Source organism: Echinops telfairi, unplaced genomic scaffold, assembly GCF_000313985.2.
Source record: "Echinops telfairi isolate 266 unplaced genomic scaffold, ASM31398v2 ScPeMD7_7458;HRSCAF=8496, whole genome shotgun sequence".
In the NCBI taxonomy this organism is placed as follows: Eukaryota; Metazoa; Chordata; class Mammalia; order Afrosoricida; family Tenrecidae; genus Echinops; species Echinops telfairi.
In genome coordinates this window covers 5,529,504-5,555,941 of record NW_022111358.1, presented here as the reverse complement: position 1 = coordinate 5,555,941, position 26,438 = coordinate 5,529,504, and the positions used below count along the sequence as shown (strand labels likewise).

Below are 26,438 nucleotides of genomic sequence, written 5' to 3'. Positions count from 1 at the left end.
CTGGTGGAGAATGGATTCATACGTTTCCAAACTTATTTGACCTACCACTCCATTTTCAGGAAAATAATTACTTAGGATCCCCCTGGCAATGAAAAACTTTTGTGCTATAGCCCGTAATTCAGAATAAAGTGCAGGTAACTGGATTTGGATCCTTCTACTGCATAAACAGTTAGTCTCAGAAAGCTACAGGAGTAGCTCGACCCTGACCTATAGAGTCACTGTGAATTAGCATCGACTCAATGGCGGTGAGTGGTCCCACAGTGTGACATCATCTACCTTGGGAAACACTGATGTAAGTACAAAACCGTGCTCTCCTAGGGTTATTTGTCAATGTTTGCTTTCTCAGAAGCAGAGAACCAGGGATTCTATAAAGATGCTCGTGGTTTAAGTAAAGAGGTGGTCGCCAGAGAGACTTGACGGTGAGTTGCAAGGGTTGGAAGGGGAGGAGCGAAGAGGCAAAAGAAGAACGGAGATGGCCTCCGGCTTTCTGAGCGCACAGCTTTTCTACAGATAAAGTTCTGTAAGGTTATTTCACACATTAAAGAGTAAATTCAAATGTGTGAGATTGTATGAAAGAGAGGTGTTCTAATGAACATGATCATTTACTTAGGAAATCATGGTGGGAATTATTATCTTTGTGGTTAAGTTTATTGTTATTAGTGTCATTGAATCTGTATCATCAGCCTGCCTGCTCACCTATTGAGAGTGAGGTTCTGAATGCTGGAGTAATGCCACTTTATTTCAAGATCAGGATTAGCCATTGGAGAATCAGACATTATGTATTATGAACTGTCAGTTTACAGAGTTTCTTTTGAAGCGGTAGTGTTGAACTTGAGTTACTGAAGCTCGTCTTTTTTCTTCCCTTATTTCTCCACGCTTTACGCCATTAAAATGGACAGAATAGAAAATACTCTTATCAATGAACCAGCAAATAATTCGGACTCCGCCTTCTTCTTATATGCCCCGCCCCGTTAATCTTTAGACCACACCCCTCACTTGGCCCCGCCCCTCGAAGAGGACGTAGCCGATCTGACAGCGAATTCTCCAAATCCTGCCCTATAAGAGATCTGAAGGGCGGGACCGAGATGAAGCTTTTCTTCCATTTGTCAAATAAAATGTCTATCTGGCCCCAGCCCCATCCTACTCGATCTTCAACCCAAGGATTGGTTGTGGTGTTCTTTGTCTTCGGCTTATGATTGGTTCTTTCGTTCCGTCCCTCTCTTCCAGCTTTTGCAGGCGGGATTAGCACGCAGCTTCCTGCTCCTGCCAAAAAAATAAAAGAAGAAAAAGAAAAGAGCAGAGAGGCGAAAGAAAATGTCACGGAGATCATTGGCTTTCCATTCGCCTTCAGCCTTGTCGGTCAGGCCAAATCCTGCCTTTTGATTGGTCTGTCGGTCTGCCCATCCCGGATCGAGGGCGGGATTTCCCCAGGAGACCCACACCTTGTTGCCACTGGCCGAACAATGCGCCTGTCTGAAGCTCCCGGCCCAGGATTGGAGGCGGTCGCGGACAGGTGGGCGTGGATTGGCTAAGGCAGCCGGTCAGTGTGAGGCGGGGGCGGGGCCTCGGCGGCTGGTTGCGCGTGTCCGCCGCTGGCTCCGCTCTATCCGGCTTTGCTAGGGGAGGTGAGTCCGGCCGCAGCGGCACCGGCGGCTGAGGAGGCGGCGGCTGAAGAGAAAGCGGCCGCGGGGACTGAAGCCGGGTGGGGGGGAGGGGGGGAGACGGAGCAGCCTTGAGCCCTGCGGGGGCCATCGCGCGGGGGGACCCACCCGCTCTCCCCCCCAACCCTCCTCAGCTGTAGCAGCCGGCGGCGGGGGCAGGAGTCAGCCCGCTTCCGACGGTACCCCGCCCGCCTCCCGGGGCTCCTATTCTTTGGCCCCGGGACCCTCACCTCATCCCGGGGCGGTTCCCTCTGGGCGTCCGAGTGCTGCCCACCTCTCCTCCTGCATTCCTTCCTGCACCTCCGTACCTTCACTTTGCCCCGGTCCGCTCTCCCCTCTCCGTGGCCAGCCCTGTCGCCGCCTCTCCTCACTCGGTCCCTCCTGCCTCCTTCCCTGGCTGGTTCTGCTCAGGAAAGTTTAGTTGCCCGCCCCCCCCCCCCCCCCCCCCAACCAGGTCAACCTGACTAGCAATAAGCCAGGAGCAGGGGGAGATGTAGGAAGGCCTGAGAGTTCGAGGGGGGGGGAAGCGCTTTTCCCTGGAAATTTCCCCCCATCTTTTTAACTTGTAGTGTTGGAGGGTTTTGGGTTTCTTTTTTTTAATTTTTTAGTATAGATATATTTTTTGAAATCGGGTTTTTGAGGAGGTGGTAGGTGTTCAGAAAAGGATGTGGGAATGGAAGGGGTAGATGAGTCAACCCTGTTAGAAGATTCCAAGGGTGGTGAGTTACCTGATCCTTTTCGTGTGTGGAGTTCAGGGGGTCGGGAGGTTTGGCCTTTATTCCCACATTCAAAGTTGGAACCCCCCCCAAATTAAGAATGGAGTTTTAGTACCCACTTGTGGCTGGAATCCTGGGGGGAAGGGGTCCTTTTTTTCCCTTTTTTCTTTTCTTTTTCCTTTACTTTTTTTAATTTTGGCAACCCACGCCCCTCCACACACACACACACACACACACACACTCACCCCGACACTAAACACCAAGACCCTCTAACTTGCTTGGATTGACTGATGAAGACATAAGGCCAGTTTCCGCTCTTATGTTTTTTGAGGTGGAGTGAGTGGTTTCTTCATTTTTAAATGGCCAAATGACAGCTTGACCCAGTTTGCTTTCCAATCAAAGGGCATTTTTTTTTTGAATGTCTCTTTGTGGCGCAAGAGCCAACGCAAAAATGATGGCGGCTTACAATGGCGGTACATCTGCAGCAGCAGCAGGTCACCACCACCACCATCACCACCACCTTCCACACCTCCCTCCTCCTCACCTTCACCACCACCACCACCCTCAGCACCATCTTCATCCGGGGTCGGCTGCTGCTGTACACCCAGTACAGCAGCATACCTCTTCGGCAGCTGCGGCAGCCGCAGCAGCGGCCGCAGCCGCAGCCATGTTAAACCCTGGGCAACAACAACCATATTTCCCATCACCGGCACCGGGTCAGGCTCCTGGACCAGCTGCAGCAGCCCCAGCTCAGGTACAGGCTGCCACGGCTGCCACAGTTAAGGCTCACCATCATCAGCACTCGCATCACCCACAACAGCAGCTGGATATTGAGCCGGATAGACCTATTGGATATGGAGCTTTTGGTGTTGTCTGGTGAGTATCAAATGAACAAACCCAACTTCTCGTGGTTTCTTCGCCTGGTGGTGACTGGGCGAGTCAGCCCTGACGGCCCTCACGGTTGTCATCATGTTGACCAAAGTGGAGCAAGCTGCTTAGTTGTGTGGTCAAGAGGCCTACCCTGTGGGCTAGCTAGACTTGCACCTTTCTGAGTCATGGGAAGTTTTAGTGGAGCACACATTGATGCGCGAGCGACGCTGAGAAGTTTGCTGTCTACCAGAACCCTGAGCAAGGTTCTGAATGTTGGGGATCAGCAGATGAATGTATATGTATTCCTAGTAAGCTCGGCCATCTTCTCCCATGTTTGACCCTTGTGCCCAGTGTCACAACTGGCCCCAGGTTGTTTCCAACAGTGTTGTCATTGGGAGGTGTGCATACTTTGCATAATGACTTTCCTTATCCTCTCAGCCTTTTGACTTTGAATCTGACCCCCCTTACCTTCAGTCTTGAGGGTGGGGCTGAAAGTTGAATTAGTTAGGGTCATGGCTTGCGTGGTGTCTCTTAAACCACAGAGCTACAGTTGGGAAGCATGTAGTTTTACCCTTTCGATGAGAGTGCGTTAAATATAGCATCACACATGAGGGCCACAAATGAGGTCAGTAGACTAGCTATGCAGTGGCCCACATTCGGCGTAATGTGTGAGTGCCGTCAAGTTGCTGTTAGGTTGTTGCAGTTAGTCAGTTGCACGTGTGTTAGTAAGTATACTTTTTAAACAAATGCAGCAGCTCTACTTTCCTGAGTGCTGGAATACTTTATTAAAAAGTCTTAAGGAAGGGCATTTTAAGCGCAACTTTGGTTTTTGCCTTTCCTAGGGAGTTGATTGAAGTGCATGATAATGAAGTGCATTGATCAATTAAAGCCTTATTCCTCTCAAAATAATGAGAGGGACTGGACCCCCCCTCCCCAAGAGTAGGTATTCCATTGTGGATAAATGAATTGCTGTTTTGAGTTCACTTAAACAGATTCTTGTTAATAGCTAGACAACCCCCCATCACCACAGGAAAATGAACTCTAACTAGCCCTGTAAATGTCTCCTGTCATTATTGTTTTGAGGCTGTAATTGGTTTGAACGCCCTTTTTGCTTTATATCAGGCCATTTTTATCACTGAAAATCGAAAATGTGAGTGATCTGGCCCTTTTTTTCAACCAGTAGAATCCAGTGTTTTCCTAGCTGGCTCTCCAAGGAGGTTCCTACTGCATTGCTCCTTTCTCCAAGGTGTGCGTGATTCCTAATGGAAAAGGGAGTGGAGCCGACAATAGTGCCTCTTCAGTCGCTTTGCTCAGGGACTTGCCTTGCCTTTCCTGTCTTCCTCTCTTCCACATTTCTATCCCCAGGGATTTCACTGTGAACTTCCATTCCTTGCTTAACCCTTGAGGATTTCAAAGCTTCGGTAGGGGGGCTGGAAAACAGGAAAAAGGTTGTATCTTACTTTCAACTTTGTCACTGATTTACTGACTGAGCGTTTGTGAATTTTCTTAAATCTGTATGCCCTCTTTCATTTGGGTACACTGCTGAGCACTGGTCACCGAAAGGGAAAGGGGTTGACTGAATTCTAAAGGTGTTAGTTATTTACCTACACCTTCCATCAAAGGGTGATGGGACTTGAAGTTTTTAACTGTGCAAGTTTAAGGGAAAAGGTTTTCGAAGGCAAGGTTTCTTGGTGGGTGCTTTTGAATTCCTGACCTATGAAAACCCTAATGCGTTTGATGATCTGAATCTGTTTTAGATTACTTTCATTGTTTGACCCTCCGAACATGAATGGAATTTATTCCTAGCAGTTTGAAATGCACCATTTAGCGTACATGTATGGTTACATATGTATCCCGCGTCATCTCGTCCCTTTGTAAGCTCCTTGAGGGTAAGAACGGGCTCTGGTGCTGCTTTTTCCGCCCCAGCACTTAGCACTAGGCGTGCGTTGCTGCTTGATGAGCTGATCTAGTCAGGCCCTTTGTTCTTCAACCAAGTTCTTCTAGTTAGCTGCTTCAAGTGTTTTTATCAGCTGCTACAGGTGAAACGGGCAATTTGGCAGGAGAAAAAGGGAAGAGAGTTCCAGGTGTGTGTTTTAGTATGCAAATGTGTTTCTATTTTTATATTTACATATTGATGACTTACTGTCTGAATTGCTTATTATCTTTGGAGTGTAACTGCTTTATGACCTAAGTAAGCCTGCTGAAACTAGGAAACCTGCACACCAATCCCGGGCAGTGAATTGCTAGAGATAGTTAGACTGTGTCTTTTTGTAACCAACTGAACCAGAATTTCCCCCTTCACTTTAGAAAGCACTTAGTCTGAAACAACTATTTTCTAGTATTATTAAAATGGAATATAATATGTTCCCAATGTTGCCATCATTTGCTTCAAACCACTGTACCATAAAATGACTTGGGTATTGAAAGATTCACTTAGACTCAAACTCATAGCCAGTTAGTTAATGCTTTACTGTAGGACCGGAGTTTGCAAAGATTCTTCTGGCACAGCCCATGAAGGGGAACTGTCTGTCCCCAATTCTCTTTCTGGACACACATTCAGTGGTACTAATTGATGGCTAAAAAAGGTGCATGTAATTTAAGGGATATAATTCTCCATGTAGACCAGGAGAGGTATTTATAGAAGTGATGTGGCATTTTACCGTTCAGATGTGTCCCTGAATAATTTAGTCGACCGGGCTTAATTTATCTGTCTGCTGAATTTAACTAGTGGAATAACTTATCAATATTGGACAGTTGTGTAAAAGTAGTGAATTACCTATTACCTTGCTGGTAAAGATGGTGTGGTGACAGTTCAATTAAGGTTTCATTAACAACTGTCTTCTGTGCTTTATCTCAAAAGTAAGGGTTCCAGTGTACACGGTAATATGATCATGGGCTAGCCAGAGGTATACTAATGCCAGTGATAGACGGTTGTATGTTGGTTATCAAAAGCTTCGAATATAGTTGGACCTTCCTTATCAGATGCCCAGGTTTCCAAACACCAGTATGGACATACACAACACGTGAACGGAAAGAACCCAGAAGCAGAAATGTCTGTAGCTTAGCTCTGTGAGGGTCATATACATCTGCCTTTTGTCCGGAGTCCCTATTTGCCAGAGGAAAAGTTGCTTTAAGATTTGATGAATTTGGAGTTCTTGAAGTATATGCTTTTGCGACTTGGAGGAAGTCTGATCCATCTCTAGGGTTTCCATGAGTCAGGGTGGACACGACAGCAGTGAGAGAAGCCAAAGGCAGGTTGGCACTGGCAACCTAAAAAAATCATGACTTGACTTAACGTGGTCCCCTTTACCACCTTGATGAAAGTGGGTCTGAGAAAAGCTACTTTATACTATTAAGCCCTTTTGCTTTAAACTGTTATGTATATTATGCCTCCAGTGTGTTGGTTTTTTGTCTGATTAATAAAAAGATTTAAGATCCCGAGATTCATTTCGCCTTTGTATACCAAATAAAGTTGGAGAACCTCAAATTTTGTTCTCCTATCTTCCCATTTGATTGTGCTGTGGGTGAAAGTTTACATAGCAATATACTTTCTTGGAAGTTCATACACAGTTCCTTTGGTCATGATCTCAGCCATCTGTATATTCTGCACGCTTCGAATTTCTGCCCTGAGTTCCCCATTTCCCAGCCTTCTCTTTGCTTTAGGGCAAGTGCTACCCCTCCCTTCATTGTTCTAAGGAGAACGTGCCTCACAGGTGTTACTGTCATTGTTCACCTTTTGTACGGATTATTTGGCTGATAGGTGATTTAAGGGGAGTGGTTTTATTCCCAAAGTAAAAGGGTGTTTTTAAGTTTGCCTGTCTTTAGCAAGCCAATACGAATGGCCTTTTTTGTGTATTTGAATTTGTTCTGTATTTTCCTCCTACTCTAACCTTGACCTCCTGTCCTTGTCCCCGCCCACATCTACGCCCGCCCCCGCCCCGGCTCCCCAGCTCTTGGTAGTGGTAGCTGGACACCATGTAGCAGACAGAGCTGGTCTCAGGCTAGTGGAGGCTGTGTCTCATTGGGCCGTTAGCTACTAGCCCTTTTGACTAATTGCTTCCTTGAGTCTTTGGTTTTCTCTACTTTATATGGCTTCAAATGGGAAGAAACCAATAATTGTGTGTTAGATGACCTCTTGGAAACATTTAAGACTCCTGAAACTACTCAGCTGCCTAGGATGTAGAACTTTATGAACTATGTTGTGCCAATTAACCTAGATGTCCCGTGAGACGATGGGCCTTATAGCCGTTAAGCCCATTATTTCAGTCATGAAGTGCTTGGTCATGCCCAAGAATTTCCATAACCCCATGTGCTCGTGCTCTGTTACACAGATTAATACATCTTTCAATCCACTGTTGTCAAGTCGATTTTTATTCATCTTGACCCTATACATACATACATACAGTACATAAAAATACAAGGGGCCCTCAGAAAGTTTGTGGGAAAATGGAATGAAAAGATAATGGAATTTTTCCAGCAACTTTTTGAAGCCCCTTTGTATGTAGAAATACCCACCACTCTACTTATATATAAGGAGGCCTGGTGACACATGCTCAGATGCTAGGCGAAAGATGTTATCTCCTATAAAGATTACAGCCTTGCTCTATCAGCCAGACTCTACAGTCACCATGAGTTGGAATCAGCTGACAGCATTGTTCTTGGCGTACTTCTACATCCTTGGTGGTATACTCTTGTATGACTTTCTTCAACTGTTTAGCATACATATCTACCTGTGTACCACTTGCAAATGATCATTTGTTACCACTATTCTTGCTTGTCTGTATGTGCCATGGTGTTTACTGTAAACAAAAAATCCAAACTATTCCAACTCATAGCGACCCCATGGATCTGAGTAGAACTGGCCATGTCGGTTTCTGAGACTGTTTACTGGGGTAGAATCCCCTGCAGAGTGGCAGATGGCTTCGAACTGTTGACCTTGTGGTTCACACCCCAGCTTGTAACCCACTACACCACCAGGGTGCCGTAGAGTTTACTTTTTTTTTTTTTTTTGAGTGAGAGAGTGAGTGAGTCAGTGAATGAGAGTGCGTGAGAGTGAGTGAGTGACAATGAGTCAGTGAATGAGAGTGAGTGAGTGAATGAGAGTGAGTGAGTACTTTTATTTTTTCATACCTCGCAGTGTCTTCCTTTGCCTTGGCCATCTTGTGCTCCTCTTCCCTCCCCCAAATCAACATGTGCCTTCTAGCTAGTGAGTTCCCTCCTTTCAACCAGTCCTGTGGCTGGTTACCTTCAAAGAATGTTCCTCTATTTCCTGCTTTCTTTTCAATGGATTTTCCCCCTCTATTTTTGTTATTATTGTTAGCTTCTTTGTTTCTTTGTTTTTGTAGTTTTTACATCTGAAACCCAGGATGAGTGAATCTATAAAGATGATAACTGGATTAATGGTTTCTTGGGGATAGGGCTGAGGAGGTTGGGAGGAATGGGGAGGGGAGCTAATAACAAGGAGTACAAGAAAAAAGAAAATGTTCTAAAATTGATTGTGGTAATGACTACAACACTTCTTGATATGATTGAACTATTGAATTGTATGATATGTGGATTATGTCCCAATAAAACTGTTTGAAAAATGGACAGAATAGTTACTGTGCCAAAGTAATGATGTTTCTGTATGTAAACAGGAATTTTTGTAGTAGTGATCTTATACTATGTCCTTTTTTAATTATTTCACTCAACACAATGTCCTCCAAATCTACCCATATTTTAATAGTCTACTCTGATAGTTCTCTGAGTCATCATCATTCTTTGTCATTGCATAGTATTCGTGGTGTGTATGCACCATGGTTTTTCCATTCATATGTTGATTGTTTTTATCTTTCTGCTGTGAGTAATGTTACAGTGAACCAGCAGGTTACTTTTAACTAACTCTTTCAGAACTTAATTACTGTAATAATATTTGGATATTTAGTAGCTGTGTAATCTTGATCTTTCTCTGGTCTATTTCTGAATAGTTACAGTCCCTGAAAACCGCAGGGCCAGTTCTACCTTGGCCTAGAGGGTCAATGTGAGTCGGAATTGACTAGATGGTAGTGAGTTTGGTTTGGTTTATTCCTCATCTATGAAATGGGCATAATAGTAGTATTTGACTCCTAAGTTTGTGTGTGACCTAAGTAAGGCAGTCAGTTAGTACACTGCCTAGCATAGATTAATTACTCACGAAATGTAGGTGTTTTTATGGTACAGGTATTTTTGGTAGGAGCGCTGGTGCATAGTGGTTAAGCATTGAGCTGCAAACAGCAAGGTTAGCAGTTTGAAACCAGGAGCCTGCTCTGCAGGAAAAAGAGTTTTTTCTATTCTCAAAAAGAGTTACAGTCTTGGCAATTCACAGGGATAGTTCTACCTTGACCTTTAGGGTTGCTATAAGTCTACAATGACTCTATGGCATTGAGCTTGGTTATGTATTTATTTATTGGGGGGCGAGTATTGTTGGTAGAGGACCCCTGGTGACTCAGAAGGTTAAGGGTTGGCCTACTAACGGATAGGTGGTTAGGTCATTGGTTCAAACATACCAGCTGCTCCTCAGAAGAAAAGTGAGGCAGTCTGCTTCTGAAAAGATTTGCAGCCCTGGAAACTCTTTGGAGCAATTCTACTGCCATAGAGGGTCTCCATGAGTCAGGTTTGGCTTTTGGTATTGCTGATAGAGAAATCAGCTGTGGTGTTAATGTGCATGGGACTGGCTTCAGATTTACCAGGTGAAATGAAGGTGCAGACTATTTTTGGAGATAAGACTTTAAATACTGTGGACCTGGGGAATGAAGAATGATGAATGTAATAGGATCTTAAAGAGGTCGGGTAGGGTGGACTACTCTGCTCTCTTCTCTCTGTTAAAGGCAAACAAATGAAGTATATGCAACATACCTGTTTGTATGGACCAGGTAGGTATCCTTAGCTATAAGATCACTTACATTGTTTTAGAAATTATGAGTGTATACTGGGAGGAAATTATTCTTTTTTCTTTTCAGAATGTAGCAAGTGGAGGACAGACCCTTATATTCAAGGTTCAGCTTTAGTGAAAATTCATTTTGCTGGTGTTTGGATGTAAAAGTGCGAATTGCTAAAGAAGCTCCCAATGAGGTGTGGGGGAAATGTGTGTGATTTAATGAAAAATTATGCAGTGTAAACCCTTGTGCATGGCAAAGATTGTCTAGTTTGCTCATCTTACTTGTAAAAAAGAGGCATTTACTTGTGAAAATCAGAGGCCAAGTTTTTTTGTCCTGTATTTTCTTAGTCCCCAAATAGCAAACTATAATTTGGAAAAAACAGGATAGTTTAGGGATGTGTTTGGAGAAAAATTTGGAGTTAGTTGGTGTGCTTTGCTGTTAACTGTGTTCTCCAGGTTAAGAATCTGTAGTATTAGAACTTTCTACCATTGGCCAAGATGAACAGCCACAGCTGGATTCTTTGGGGGTGGTGTGGTGTGGGGGCCTGCTTGTGACAAGAGCTTTGAAGAAGCAGAACCTGCCCCATAAAGAGGAAATGGTTGCTCTTGTAGACATAACAAAGGACCCAGTGTGAAACTAGAAATGTGGAAATCTATGTTGATGAACTTACTTTCAGAAACTGCAGGTTCATGATCAGGTATAAAATAGAGAAGGCTAAGCAAGCTAATCAGAGAAAGAGAGCAACACAATCTAACGACATTGCTTTTGTTTCTTAAAGATTGAAACCCCATAGCTGGTGACATTTAAAGTCATTTTGTCCTTAGGCTCCTGACAAGATTGTCCAAGTTATTCTAAAACACACACACACACACACACACACACACACACACACAAGAAAGCGTGCTTCAGTCTTGGGGAGAGATTTCATTTTATATTACTGATTATCAGTTGAGAATAGAGACAAAAAAATTTTTTTAAAAAGACTTTCCAGAAAGAATTGCCTTTTTAAACAAGCTGAAATAAATAAGTGCTTAGTTTTTACCAAAGCACAGGCTATTCGAATGTTGTTCCTTAATGTAAAAGACCACCCTCTAATGGAGTGTTGGAATGTTCATTTAAAAAAAAAAAATTCACAACTAGAAGCATCAAAGTTTTCACTGTGGAACTGAGTGACTATTTTTGATCGTTTTTATTAGAGTTGTTAGTATCCTGGCAGTCCCAAGAACTGTTTTATATACTGTTATGTTTTTTTTAATATGCTGACTTGATTTCTTTGCTGGAAATTGTCAAGATTGGAGAAACTCGTTCATTGGTCATTGAGCCAACAGACTGAAAGAAGCCCCTCTTGCATTATAGGATTATATTTGGGTTGTACTTATGATTTCCTGTGCATCTATAAAACTCTGGTGAATTATTTGTTGATTGGGACATACAATGCCAATCAACAATGATTTCCTAACTAAAACAGCTTGTCAGTTTGATCCTGTTGTTGCTTGGGTGGGGCTAACAGCCAAGTGCTCAAGGCAACATTTGTAATTTTGTCAATGAGCAAGTGACAAGTCATGATAGACCTTGTCCACGAATTTTCAGGTATCTAACTCAACAGACATTAGAAAAAAATTCTGTCACCATGGCATTATGAAAAGATGGCTGCTGAGATTGCGTTTCAGTAGTTGTGTTGGTGCATGGAGAGGTAGTTAGTACATACAAGGATGCTTGCTTGCCATTGATGATTGTTGCTCTTTAACCAAACCCAGAGTCACCTCTTGAGTTTGGATTCATTTGATTAACTGAGAATCATTTGTACTATCAGACAGGGAAAACTTGATGCTTTTGTGTTTTTTTAATCCACAACGTACTGTGGACTACTATTACTATAGGCACTAATGTGGGTAGTTAGTTAGAAACTTAATAAAAATTCACAACGTTTTAAAAATAAAAACTAACCGCACATTAGTGCCTACAGTAGTGCTGGTCCAAAGTAGGTTGTCAATAAAAAACATTTAGATCATGATCTTGCCCTAAAGGGGTTTCCAATTAAGCGAACAGGGCAAAGAATGATACATCCCTACCCTCAGGAAGTCCACAGCCTTTATGGAGAGTTGGAATATGAAACTAAAGTTGAAGCCATTAGATAAAAAACACAAGGCTATATTATTTTCATTTGTTCTTACAGTGTCTATTGTGTGTCAACTATTTGTCAGGCACTGTGGCAAATGGTAGGAGGTGTAAAGATCTTGAAGGAGAGACAGATTTGTAAATGGGTAATTGTAATTCCATTTCATAAATGCAGCATTAGAAATATCCCCTGATACTATGGCAGCATAGAGGAGAGATTTCCTTGGAACATGAATGCTTTCTAGAGGAGGTAATGGGTGCCTCAACTGAGTTACAAGAATGAGTGAGTCAGCCAAAGTGGAAAGACATTTAAGCAAAGGGGCCAATATACCAGAGACCACAAAGCTTGAGGCTACCTACCTACAAAGCACATGACAGGAGCTGATAGGTGATGGTAGGTAAAGAGGTAAGGCCACTGGGCTATGCAGTGGTTATGCATAGGGCTGCTAACCACAAGGTCAGAAGTTCAAAATCACTGACCACTCTGCAGGAGAAAGAGGTGGCTTTCTACTCCTGTAAAGAGTTGCATTACAAGAGGAAAGTAAAAGGAAATAGAGTAAAAAACTAGGAGGTAAAGGGCATTGTGGAGGTCTAGATGCAGGTATGTACATATGTAAATATGCTTATTTATGATGATGGGGAAATAGATCTATGTGCATATATTTATAGGGTTAGTATTAAGGTGGCAGGTGGACATTGGGCCTCCTCTTAGTACTCCCTCAATGCAAGAACACTTTGTTTTATTAAACTGGCATTCCATGATGCTCACCCTCCTGACATGATCACTGAAGACAAATGGGTGCATAAGCAAATGTGGTAAAGAAAGCTGATGGTGCTCAGCTATCAAAAGATACAGCGTCTAGGGTATTAAAGGCTTGAAGGTAAACACGAGCCCATCTAGCTGAGAAGCAGCCACGCTCACATGGAAGAAGCACACCAGCCTGTGTGATCATGAGCTGTCAAAGGGATCAGATTTCCGGCATCAAAGAAGAAAAAACCATATCATTTTGTGCTCACCTTCCATATACAATTGCTGAGGACAGATGGGTGCATGGGCAAATGTGAAGAAAGCTGATGGTGCCCACCTATCAAAGGATATAGTGCCTGGGGTCTTAAAGGCTTGAAGGTAAACAGGCAGCTGAGAAGCAACAAAGCCCACATGGAAGAAGCATACCAGCCTGTGATCATGAGGTGTCGAAGGGATCAGGTATCTGGCATCAAGGAACAAAAACTCATTTCATTGCCAATGAGATGGAGTGCAGATTGGGGACCTAAAGCCCATCTGTGGGCAACTGGACATCCCTTTACAGAAGGGTTGCGGGGAGGAAACGAGCCAGTCAGGGTGCAGTGTAGCACTGATGAAACATACAGCTTTCCTCTAGTTCTTAAATGCTTCCTCCCCCCCACTATCCTGATCCCAATTCTTCCTTACAAATCTGACTAGACCAGAGGATGTACACTGGTACAGATAGGAACTGGAAACATAGGGAATCCAGGACAGATGATCCCTTCAGGACCAGCGGTGAGAGTGGCGATACTGGGAGGGTAGAGTGAAGGTGAGTTAGAAAGGGGGAACCAATTACATATAACCTCCTCTCTGGGGGATGGGCAACAGAAAAGTGGGTGAAGGGAGATGTCAGACAGTGTAAGACATGACAAAATAACAATAATTTATAAATTATCAAGGGTTCATGAGGGAGGGGGAAGCATGAAACAAGGGGGAAAAAATGAGCTGATACTAAGGACTCAAGTAGAAAGAAAATGTTTAGAGAATGATGATGGCAACAAATGTGCTTGACATAATAGATGTATGTATGGATTGTGATAAGCTTTGTATGAGCCCCCAATAAAATGATTAAAAAAAAAGAGTTGCCTTAACAGTCTGAAACACCTGCAGGGGTAGTCCTCACCCCTCCTGTAGGGTGGGTGGCTGTGGGTTGGAAGTGAGTTGTTGCTTTTTGGGGGGTGAGGGGGGTTAGCCTTTATTTGCATATTTATAAAATCCTCAGATTTGTTGGTAACAGTTTCTTAGTTATTTTTAAGGCATAGCAGGCTAGTAGAGCCAGCTAATGACCACAGACAACTTTCACTTAATACTTGAGGTGTTGAATAGCAGAGGACATTTATTTAAGGGAAGAGATCAGTGTACCCTGTTCCAGTGTGATGACTTAGAGAATTTTCAAATTTGGGATCAGATCTTAGACATACACTTTATTAAGAGCCTTGTTTTCATCCAGCACTGACTCATTGCTTAGGATTATACGTGTTACATTTGTTATAGCTCAGTTGTGGAGACAAACCTGTCCCATTTGTAAATGGGCAGCTTTATACCTTTTTCATGTTTTAGACTTATTTGCCTGCTCTCCTGAGTATTTGGAGTGTTTTTAAATATCTGAGTATTTTGCCCTTCAAGGGGGGAGTGTTATTAGGTAAGATCTGGTGGGTAGAACTAACATTTACTAGCAAGTTGATGTGTGTTTTTTTTACGGTTTTATTGGCACATAATCCACATGTCATACAATCATATCAAGAAGAATTGTACAATCATCACCACAGTCAATTTTAGAACATTTCCCCCCCATGATTATATTGCCTTTAACATTAGTTGTAGAATCACATTCAGTTCTAGTGCTCCCTCCCCCTTCTGCCTTGATTGTTTACTTGTGAAAACCCCTCACTCTCTCCACCCTCACCCCCACTTCTTTTTTGTTTGTTTGTTTGTTTATTTATTTTTCTTTATTTTTTATTTTTAAACATTTTATTAGGGGCTCATACAACTGTTATCCCAATCCATACACACATCAATTGTGTAAAGCGTATTTGTACATCATTTCTCAAAACATTTTCTCTCCATTTAAACCCCCGACATTAGGTCCTCATTTTTCCCCTCCCTCCCCGCTCCCACCTCCCACATGAGCCCTTGATAGTTTATAAATGGGTATTTTGTCATATCTTGCCCTGTCCGACTTCTCCCTTCATCCACTTTTCGGTTGTCTGTCCCCGAGGGAGGAGGTCACACACAGTTCCATGTAATCGGTTCCCTCTTTCCTACCCATTCTCCCTTTACCCTCCCTGTTTTGCCACTCACACCACTGGTCCTATAGGGCTCATCCATCTTGGATTCCCTGTATTTTCAGTTCCTATCTGTACCAGTGTACCTCCTCTGGTCTAGCCAGTCTTGCAAGATAGAATTCGAGTCATGGTAGTGGTAGCGGGAAGGAAACCTTTAGGAACTAGAGGAAGGTTGTATTTCTCATCATTGTTACATCGCACCCTGACTGGCTCATCTCCTCCCCGAGACCCCTCTGCAAGGGGATCTCCAGTGGCCTACTAATGGGCTTTGGATCTCCACTCCACACTCCCCCCATCATTTACTATGGTAAGATTTTTTGTTTCTGATGATGCCTTACACCTGATCCCTTCGACATCTCGTGGTTGCATAGGCTGGTGTGCTTTTTCCATGTGGGCTTTGTTGCTTCTGAGCTTGATGTCCGCTTGATTACCTTCAAGCCTTTAAGACCCCAGACGCTATACTTTTCACCCCCACTTCTATATCCCCTACAAACCCTTGCAACCAGTTATCTCTATGCATCCACTCCTCTGTGTTTCATAAACAGAATAATAAAGAACAAAAATGAAATAAAGTAGTAAGCATAAAACAATAGTAGTACAAATATAAAAATATAAACTATGAGTAAGAAAAGATGACCCACCAATATTTTAAAAGCCAGGGAAGAAATTTTTCTCATGGAACAAGCAATATATTCTTACACTTAGGACAAATTCAGGTTGGCTCTAGAGGGAGGTCAGCTGACTAAGTATCACGTTTGATCCATCATAATCAGGCTTACCGTGATCTATGTTTGATAGTAAGGCTGTTCCAGACTTTTGCCTGTGGCTAGAGGGGATCTGCCAATGACTTAATCTGAGATGGGGTTTGGGCTTCCACTGTCCTCCAGCCCCTTCCACAAATTGGGTATTCACAACTTTAGCTCTGGTACTTTTCCCTTGATTATATTTGAATTTCGTTATTGTCATCTTTGCATCACACAAGCTGCTGGCTGTTTCTTCCATGTAAGCTTAGTTGACTCCTCCCTTAGATGGCTGCTTGCTTGAAGCATTTATGACCCCAGCTATTCGATTGATGGCCAGGCACCATCTGCTCTCTTCACCACACTTTGCTGTAGCTCCCTTATCTTCAGTGATCATTTCAGAGTATTGAGCAGGGCTGTGTTTTCAGAACCAACTGTTCTTGGATTGGGGCTTGTCCATGGAATATGCACGATTGAGGTTTACTTTGGCAGCCGTCTTAGGACAAAATCAAACCTTCATAGGACCAGCTACACCAGCAACAAAACAACCAGGAAACAAAGAAGAAGAAAAAAGTTAAAGGCAGGAAAACAAAAACCCATATAAACAAAAAAGTACAACATTGTCAATCATCCCTCTGGGGTATAAGGTCACTGCACTGACGATATCATCAGTTTTCCCATTGACACAGCGAGTACAGAACCACCTTGAGCCATAGCCCATGAGTTGTTGCCCTACACAGTTCGATCTGTTCTAGTGGGCTCTGTTTACCCTAAGAGTGGGGCTTGATGCCAGAGGAAGCAAGTTGATTTTAAAATCCACCCACAAGGGCAATGAATGTACAAATGTGCTTTACACAATTGACCTATGTATGGATTGTGATAAGAGTTGTATGAACCCCTAATAAAATGATTTAAAAAAATAATAAACAAACAAAAATAGGAAAAAAAATTCTGATTTGGGGAGGGGGCTTGCTAGTTTGCATATGAGCTGCTCTGTTTACCCTAAGAATGGGGCTTGGTGCCAGAGGAAGCAAATTGATTTTAAAATTCACCCAGAAGCCTCTTAAATTCTGATTTGGGGAGGGGGCTTGCTAGTTTGCATATGAGCTTCCCAGCAAATGAATTCTGACTCTGCTTTATTGCGGCAGGTTGGACATACAGTGCCCCAAGACAGAGCAAGCTTGACTTGGGCAGCCACTCCTATGAGGAAGGGAAAACTTCCAGAAGCCCCCAGCAAAGTTTCAACAGTGTTGCTCAGTAGATGAGAATTTAAAGCCACATATGGAACTTTAAATGTTCCAGTAATCACATGGACAAAAGACTGCACTTTTTACTTCCGTAAAGAGTTACAGTCCCAGTTTTTTGAGTAACCACATTAAAAAATAGAAACGCAAGAGGTGAAGTTAATTTTAGTCAAATATTTTCTTTAATCCAAAATACCATTTCAACCCATGATCAGTATAAAGCTGTTCATGAGGTATTTACATTACTTTTCTTAAAGAACTCTGTGGCCCTGGCATGTCTCAGTTGGACTAATAACTGCTTGGAGGATCCCTGGTGGGTACATAGTGGGTAACACAGGCGTGGCAGCTCAAACCCTCTACCGATCCCAGGGGCAAAGATGGGCTTTCTGCTTTTGTAAAGACTTGGAAACCCTGAAACCCTAAGGAAGCAGTGCCCTGGGGGGTTACTTTCCGTCGGGATCCACTCCATGGCAGTGAATTCTGGGTTTGACTACTGACCACAGTTCTAAAGTCTGTTGGCTTTTATGCAGCGTTATACTAATTTTTGAACCAGTTACTGTTCTGGGGCTGGAGAGGGAGTCAGTTATCAGTGGGAAGGATGAATACCAACTCAGAATTGGAATTCTTACAGATGAACGGGGGAGAGTGAACGTTTTCAAGTGACCTAGGTAAAGCAGTCAGATATAGAACTTGACCTGGTGCAGCTTCAGCGCCAACTGGGATGTTTTCTGTCTGCCCTAATTTATCTGGGGTCTTTTCCTTTGCTGAAGCCTTGTTTGCATAAAATTCGTACCTGATCCCTGCCATGCTCACTTTCTTACTCAATTAGATCAGATGTCCCCCATTGATTTCTTTTCTTTGCTCTCAATGTTGTGGTTTTGTTATCTAGATAGTAAAGTTCTCAGTCTTGTTTTCAACAAGTGTGGAGCTCAGTAGTGTCAAGCAGCATACTTGTTAAAGGAGAACGGACAGCCTAGGAGCTTCTTGTCAACCCATTCCTTGGTCTGAACAATCCTGTTCTGAGAGAGAGAGAAAAGGTGGAGAAACATTTGAACAATGGATAAAATTAGTCATTTGACCCAGATTGCAACTTTTTTGTTGTTTTTGTCTGCATGGATAAAAATCGCCCTCCAATTTACATAAGCAGGTGATTTTTCTCACATACTAATTTTCTTAATGTAGCATGGCAGAGCGCTGAAGATTTGCAAATTGTGTAACTAAATTGAAATAAACCAGGTGACATTATTTCACTGTATTATCTTACCAGTTCAGAAGTACCCAAAGGGTACAATTATCGTGTGATTGTCTCATTGCACATCTGAGTTAACAAGCAGCCTGGTACAAAGTTTTTCCCCCACCAGGGAAATTTTTTTTTAAATAATTTTTTTTTAAATAAGAAGCTATTGATTTCTATATTTAGACAAGACCGAGAATTTAGTAATACAAGTGTGGGGAAATCTGAGGATTATTAAAAGTAAAACAAGCCATAAAAAGTTAGCAAGTAATGTGAGTACTGTGCAGAAAAGGAGTCACATGTATACTTGGTTTGGAATTGCCCAAGAGAATTGTGTGAACCTTCAACCATGTTTAATTAACTAATTAGTTGGCATTCTCTGTTCATTTTCCCAGGTTCAGCATGTTATGGTAATGAAGATTATTAGTTAACTGGGTATATACTTAAAGCCAATGCATTTTTTAAAAAGCAACAACTGATTTCTTGTGTAACACATTTAAAACACTATTTGAACTGCATAGAAATTTTAGATAGGTATAACAAATTGGCTTTAAGACTCCTTTTCCAATAGAATCATGAGGAAATATGTCAATCCATAAAGTACCTTCTTTCATTAAAAACATTCCAATAGTAAACTCAATAATTATAATGTTATTTAATTGCACAGTTATTATAATACCCTGTTTCCCCCAAAATAAGAGTGTCTTATATTAATTTTTGCTCCCAAAGATGCGCTAGGTCTTATTTTCAGGGGATGTCTTATTTTTCCATGAAGAAGAATACGGTACGCATTTATTGTTGAACAACAAAAAGAAATTTATTACCTGTATATGGTACGGTAGTAGTTGTTATCACAAACCAGCATAACCAGACAAACTGAATCCTACAGTATCAAGAATTTCTTGTTATTACCATTATTTCCATGTAAAACAATCTATGGTACATCTACTCATTTATTCAATGACAGTCATGCCATCATCTTCTGGAACATCATCATAACAATCCAAACCCTTATTTTCGGGGAGGTCAAAACACCACTTCAGAATCTAATCTGAAGGACAACACTGGAAAGGAAGAAGAATGATCCAGTAGTTGAAAATGACAATCTTCATTACAAATAAAATAACGTAAGTGGAAATTATACATTGGATCTTGCTGTATGGAATACACAGGAATCAAATCAACTCCATTTGTGGAAAGAGACGATGGAACAGATAGATACCCGTCAGAACAAGGACAAGGGCCAATTGCAGAGCAGGTCATCGATTGAAGCCAAAGAAAATGCAAACAAGTTCATGACAGTCAGTATGCAGTCTTGAATATATCTCACCTGAATTTAGAGACTGTCTCAAGAATAGATTTGATGCATAGAACACTAATGACTGGACTAGATAAATTGTGGGATGGCATCCAATACAAAAATTAAAAGGCTGTTAAAAATGACGAAAGAAATAAAAGACAAATAGATGTCAGAAAAGATTCTGGAACTTGCTCTTGAATGTAGGTAGCTTAAGTGAATGGAAGAAATGAAGTGAGAGCTGGACAGAAGGTTTCCAAGGACAGCTTGAGAAGACAACGTATTATAATGAAATGTACAAAGATGAGCTAGAAAATGGAAAGAGAACACCACGGTTGGCATTTTTCAAGCCAAGAGAAGTGACACCTTGAGTTCCAGTGTTGAAGGATTCCATGGGCAAAGTTAGGGGCAGTTTGAACTCAGTAGCTGCTCCAAAGGAGAGAAGAGGCTATCTCAGAAACCCACAGGCCTAGTTTTACTGTTTTACAGGATTACTGTGAGTCAGTCGACTAGATGGCAGTGAGGTGTTTTTGGCTTTTTGATGTTTTTTTATTGAACAGAGATGACAGTCAAAGAAGATAGAAAGAGGACATGGAGTCACTGTACCAAAAAAATAGAAGAAAAAGATTGCCATTAAATCATTCCAGAAGATTGTATATAATTGAGAACCAATGTTACTAATAGAAGAAGCCTAGCTGCAAAGAGGCACTATCAAATAATACCAAAATTACCAAAGAATATCAATATCTTAAGAAAGTAAAATTTTGCTGAAGATAATTCAAAACTGGTTGCAGCAGTAATTAACAGGAAACTGCCAGAAATTAAAGCTGGATTCAGAAGAGGATGTGGAACAAAGGATGTCATTGTACTGATGCCAGGTGGATCTTTTTTGAAAGCAGAGAGTAACAGATGCTTCCCTTTATATTATTGACAATGGAAATGCATTGATCTGTGTGGATCATAACAAATTATGTATAGCATTGTGTAGAATGGGAATTCCAGAACACCTAATTGCCCTAAGACTAGGAGGCAGGGCTTCAAACAACAATCTTAAGAGCTTTACTTACAAGGATATTTTAGCATGCCTTTAGTCTTAACTGCTTCATTTTACAAATCAGAAAATTGAGACTCAGAGAAGCTAAGAGATTTGTTCAAGGTCACACAGCTGGTTAGAGGCTCCGCCAGACTGGGCTTTGTTCTTTTACTGCATTACCTGTAATTCCTGTTCAAGTTAATTCCCACTGACAGTGCAGGAAGTGTTCTTATAAAAAGCAAAACAAAACAGAAAAAATGAGAGGAGGAACAAACAATGCATTTGGAAAACCACAGAATATGTAGAAGAGAATATGTTGGTTGTTTTGTGTGTACCACTCACTCCAAGGTTTCTGATAAGACAGTAAGTTTAATGCCACGGCTACACTACCCGATTTTTGGTGAAGAACAACACAGCCTTCCCACATTTTATTTTAGTGTTATAGATTGATTTTATGGATAGTGTCTTTTTTTAATTCTGAAAAATTTACAAAGCATTATGCAATGATGTACTCATATACCATACTTCTAGATTTTATCAGTTAACATTGTGATGGGAGTTCTGAGGTTTATTGGAGTCTATTTCTACAGAACGTTCTGAGATTCCATTTCAATTATATTTTACTATTACAGTGTTAAGAAATTCATGGCCACTGCATCAACTTACTGTTTCATGTAATAAGTTTTGTAAGCTCTCTAACTAGAGAAGGAACTGGAAGTTTCCAAGCTTGTGACTATTTTAGAATGCTATTTTTTCTCTTAATACTTGAAACAAAATTCAGTGTGAATCAAATGTGTAACTGAGACCCGCACCAGTCAAAACTAGGCTTCAGGCAGAACGAAAATATTCCATTTCGTAAAGTTTTTCTTTCTTATGTACCTCAGGTCGGGAGTTTGAAGATATTTTTCAAAATAAGAGCCTACCTAGTTTCACAGTTCTGTGGCAAAGGACATGATTGAGGATATAACATGTTGAAGCTAACCTTTACGTTTCTGGGTTTTTTTTAAAGTAAATTGCCCTAATGCAATCACATGAGCTGATGATGCTGGGATTTGTGTCACCCAATTCACGACTCTGTATTTTTCAGTACCAAATAATTCCTTTGTTAAACTCATTTTCAGTAAATGAGCCATTGTTTCCCAAAGGGTAATCATTATTTCTATATATAGCACAAAGCCCTAAGAATTAGATTTAAAATCCAAAATATTGGGTAGCAATTGGAAATGGTTGAAATTGCCACTCTGTATATGTCAAGTCACAACTGTGATTTTAAAAGATGCATTGGCTTTACCAAGGGGGGCTTCAAAAAATTTCACAAATGTGATAAAGTAAGGAAATAAATTTGTAAAGAACACAAATCAAACCCACTGCCTTTCATTTGATTCCACTCTTCGTGACCCTATAGGACAGAGTAGAACTACCTCATTGAGGGTCCTAAGGCAGTAAATCTCTATGGAAGTAAAGTACCATGTATTTCTCTAGTGGAGCGCCTGGTGGGCTCAAACTGCTGACCTTTTGGTTTAGCAGCCAAGTACTTAGCCACAGCACTAGCAGGGCTTTTAAGGAAATATTTGGGCAACAGATAATTGATTTACTTCATACATAGAATATCTATATTTGCAATTAATCTCTAACTTCCTAAAGAGCCTCGCCAAGAAAGACATGGGAATAGGGGCACTTATGCGTACTACCACTTGTCTGTCAATTTGTCAGACTGGTAGCTTGTGTGTTGCCGTGGTGCTGGAAGCTATTGTCACTGGCATTCCAAATGCCAGTCCCTTGGGAAGGATATGCCTGGTAAAGTAGAGGAGCAGCGGGTAAAGGAAGGTTCGCAGCAAGATGAATTGATACAGTGGCTGCAACAGTGAGTTCAAACAAGAACAGTTGTGAGGATGGTGCAGGACTGGGTGATGTTTTGTTGTGTTGTACACAGGGTCACTATGAGTTGGAACCAACTGGGTAGTACCTAACAACAGCAATGATGCTCAGCTGGTATAGGTGCTGAAGATCTAGCACTCCACAGGCGGTCACTATGAATTAGCATTGACTTGATGGCAGTGAGTTTCTAGGGCTATAAATCTTTTTTTTAAATAAAGTTTTATTGGCACATAGCTACATTCATTCATTGGTATATTATCTGTGGCTTTTTGAACACAAAAGTGAGTTGAACAGTTGTGAGAACGATCATGTGGTCTGTCTGGACCTTTAAGTTTGATGATTTTCCTCTTTATAGATCTCTTATCACCAAATCTTCAATACCTTAGATAGTACTTGCTATTTAGTGGGTACACCATAATCCTTGTTGACAGAACGGATGAGCCTTGCTGCTCAGCTATAAGCCTTCCTTGGGAGGCCCTTTTGGGCAGGGCCAGGCTAGACTGGCTCTGGATCAGTCTCTTCTGATTTCCACAGAATCTAAGCAGTCCCAAAGATGAGAGGCTTGCTCTCAGGTCCAAGATCAGTTCAAGGAAACCATGCTATTTCCTAATGCCTTCTTAGTTTTCAGGAAAAAGAGCGGACTAAGGGTTGGTTAGGACCCACTTCCACCTTCTTAGGGACAGATTGTTTTGGCAAAGAAGGTCCCTGCTTCTTTGTGCTCTGCTAGCAAGCATGGCTAGGCAAGGCATGGGAAGCTGTTGTATAGGAGCACAAGAAGGGACCCTCGGGTTTCAGAAGTCCCTCTTCAGGAAGAATGGCAGGTGCTCAGCCAGGGTCCACCCATGCTACTTCCAGGGTAAATAGGAGGTGTTAACCTGTGTGTGGACATAGATTGTGCATCCACATGTGGGGGTGGGAGAGGGCAGGGGGGTAGTGGGATGTGTGTGTGTGTGTGTGTGTGTGTGTGTGCGTGCGTGCGTGTGTGAGAGAGTGTTTACTAAGATCCCTGGCATGACTTGTCGCTGATACTGTGAATTGGCTGAAGGAGAAGAGTGGGGGTGGGGTGGGGTGTGTGTGTGTGTGACATATTGTAGATACTTCTTTTAATTTATGATCATTTATCATCTCCCCAGGCCCCAAAGAGAAATTATTCTTTCCTGACCTTCTTCCTCCCTAGTGTCAAGATCCGGAGACCAGACTTTATGGGCCCATGGAAAGCTACCTCAGGTGATGGGCTGTGATCTTAAGGTCCTGGACATATCCAGGCTTCAGCAATCCCGAATCCTGGCCTGGATGGTTTTCAGCAGTTGCTCCCAAGCTACCCCATAAAAGAATTCTCCAGAAAGGCAGGCAGGCCTCCCACACCATCCTGCAGGGTAGACAGGGGCACCCGCACCAGGCCCACCTCCTCCAGCCCATGGTCCTTGGTGTGCAGTGCACCGCTTCCACTGCAGCCAACTGCTCTGGTGTTAGGTGTTTGGCATAAGACTGCAAAGAATTGGAGCCCGTGGTCCCTAAAGCAAGAACAGTGAAATAAACACTCCAAACTTTTGGTGGTAGTGTAGATTGATGGAGTTTTTCTGAGAAAGGGGTTTCTAAAAAATTGAACCCTTTGAAGAAGTCATGTGGTGTAGATGCAAAAATACAGTATTTATAAAGATGGTCATTGTTTATAATCTCTTTAGATTGGAAACAGCAAAAATGCCCATGAATAGTTGAATGCTTATCTTTAGTAAGCATTGATAGATGCCCAAAATTTATGTATAGGTTCTGATAAGAGTGTTATGAGCCCCCAATTAAAAAAAAAAGAATATGAAGATTTCCCCCCCCACACACACAAAAAACAAAACAAAAACTTATGTTTCAGAAAAGCCTAGAAAGATGCATTATTTTAGTGAGCTGTTGTCCCAGTGAGAACCCAGGATCTAGGTTCTCACTGGCAACTATACAGCTGGCTGGCCATTGGCCTCAGGAGGATTAGCCAGTTCTAGTGTGTTCCTTTCTGTCCTCAAGCTTGGCAGGAGACACCCTGGCTCCTTGGCCCAGCCCCTTCCCTCTGTGTGTGGCGGTGGGCTTGTTCTTCCCTGGCCCTTCCCTCTCTTGGCCCAAGTGGACCACACAAGAATACCGCCAGCCCCCCCACCTAACCCCCCCCAAAAAGAAAAAACAGTCACCACACCACTATCGAGTCAATTCTGACTCATACAAAATCAGTTCCTAAGTTTGTCTTTAAATTGAATTTTTAATATAATTGGCTTTAATGGTTTAGTTCATAACTGGATTGTATGTACTTGGAATACTATCTGTATCTAGATAGGAGTTTCATATCAAATAAGTGATTTGGAAATATTCTCTTATTCCGTGGATTGCCTTGCCACTTTCTTGTTGATATCCTTTGAAATATAAAAGCTTAAAAATTTTGTTTCAGTCCTGTTGGTTCTTGTCTTGCTTGTGCTTTCAGTGTTATATAAGAAGGCTTTGCCTGATCCAAAGTCACAAAGATTTGCTCCTGTATTTTTTCGAAGAGTTTACACTTGGGTCTGTGATTCATTTTGAGTTAATTTTTGTATATTATGAAATGGCCGACTTCATCCATTTGCATGTGGATATTCCAGTTGTCCCATTGTCATTTGTTGAAAAGAATAATTTCCCCCCATTTCATGGTCATGGTGCCTTTATGGAAGATCAATTGACTATAAATGGAATGGTTCATTTCTGGATTCACAATTCTGTTCCACTGGTCTACATGTCTATTATTACGCTGTACTGTCTTGATTTATGTAACTCGGAAATGGAAAAATGAGTCTTCTAATTTTGCTTTGTTTGAAAAATGCTTGACCTATTCTGGATCCTTTGCTTTTTCAGAGAATTTTAGGATCGGATTATCAATTTTCGAAAAAAAAGCGCCTTGTGACTTTTAAGGATTTGCATAGAATCTGTGGATAGTTTAAGCACTATTACAATCTTAATAACTGTAAGTCTTCTGATAGATGAACATGAGGTGCTGTTCATTTACTTTATCTTCTTTCATTTCAGTCAATGATTTTTTTCATATCCGTTGTATACGGTTTTTTTAATTGTATATGTTTGGTGCTTGTTAAATTGATTTGTAAGTATTTTGTTTTTTATGACACAGGAAAGATTTTCTTAGCTTTACTTTTGAATTGTTCATTGCTAGTGCGTGTAATTGCTTTTTGTATATTGATCTTGTACCCTACAACCTGGCTGAATTTGTTTATTGTAATAGTTTTGTAGTGTATTCCTTAAGATTTTCTGTATATGAGATTATATCATCCACAAAGAGATAGTTTTGTATCTTTCTTTCCAATGTGATGTCTTTTCTTTCCAATGTGATGTCTTTTCTTTTATTCTCTTAATTATATTGACTAGAACCCCTTTTACATTGTCAAATAGAAGTAGCAAGAGACATTTCAGTCTTTCACCATTGAGTATGATGCTAACTTATTTAATGTACTAGAGGGTTTTGTTGGTTTTTTTAAATCATTTTTTTGGGGCCTCTTACAGCTCTTATCACAATCCATACATCAATCCATTGGGTCAAGCACATTTATACATATGTTGCCATCATCAGTTTCAAAACATTTTCTTTCTACTTGAGCCCTTGGTATCAGCTCCTCATTTCCCTTCCCCACCCTCCCTCCCTCATATCTTACACTGA

General features: G+C 41.7%; 1 protein-coding gene across 1 annotated transcript in view; it reads left to right on the top strand.

Moving 5' to 3' along the window:
• The first annotated feature begins 2,095 nt into the window (after positions 1-2,095).
• Positions 2,096-26,438, top strand: part of NLK (nemo like kinase) — a 155,717-nt gene continuing 131,374 nt past the window's right edge. The window contains exon 1 of the mRNA XM_045299775.1: positions 2,096-3,253. Coding sequence (XP_045155710.1) covers positions 2,796-3,253 — 458 coding nt within the window. The 5' untranslated portion in view covers positions 2,096-2,795. The remainder of the gene's footprint in view (positions 3,254-26,438) is intronic.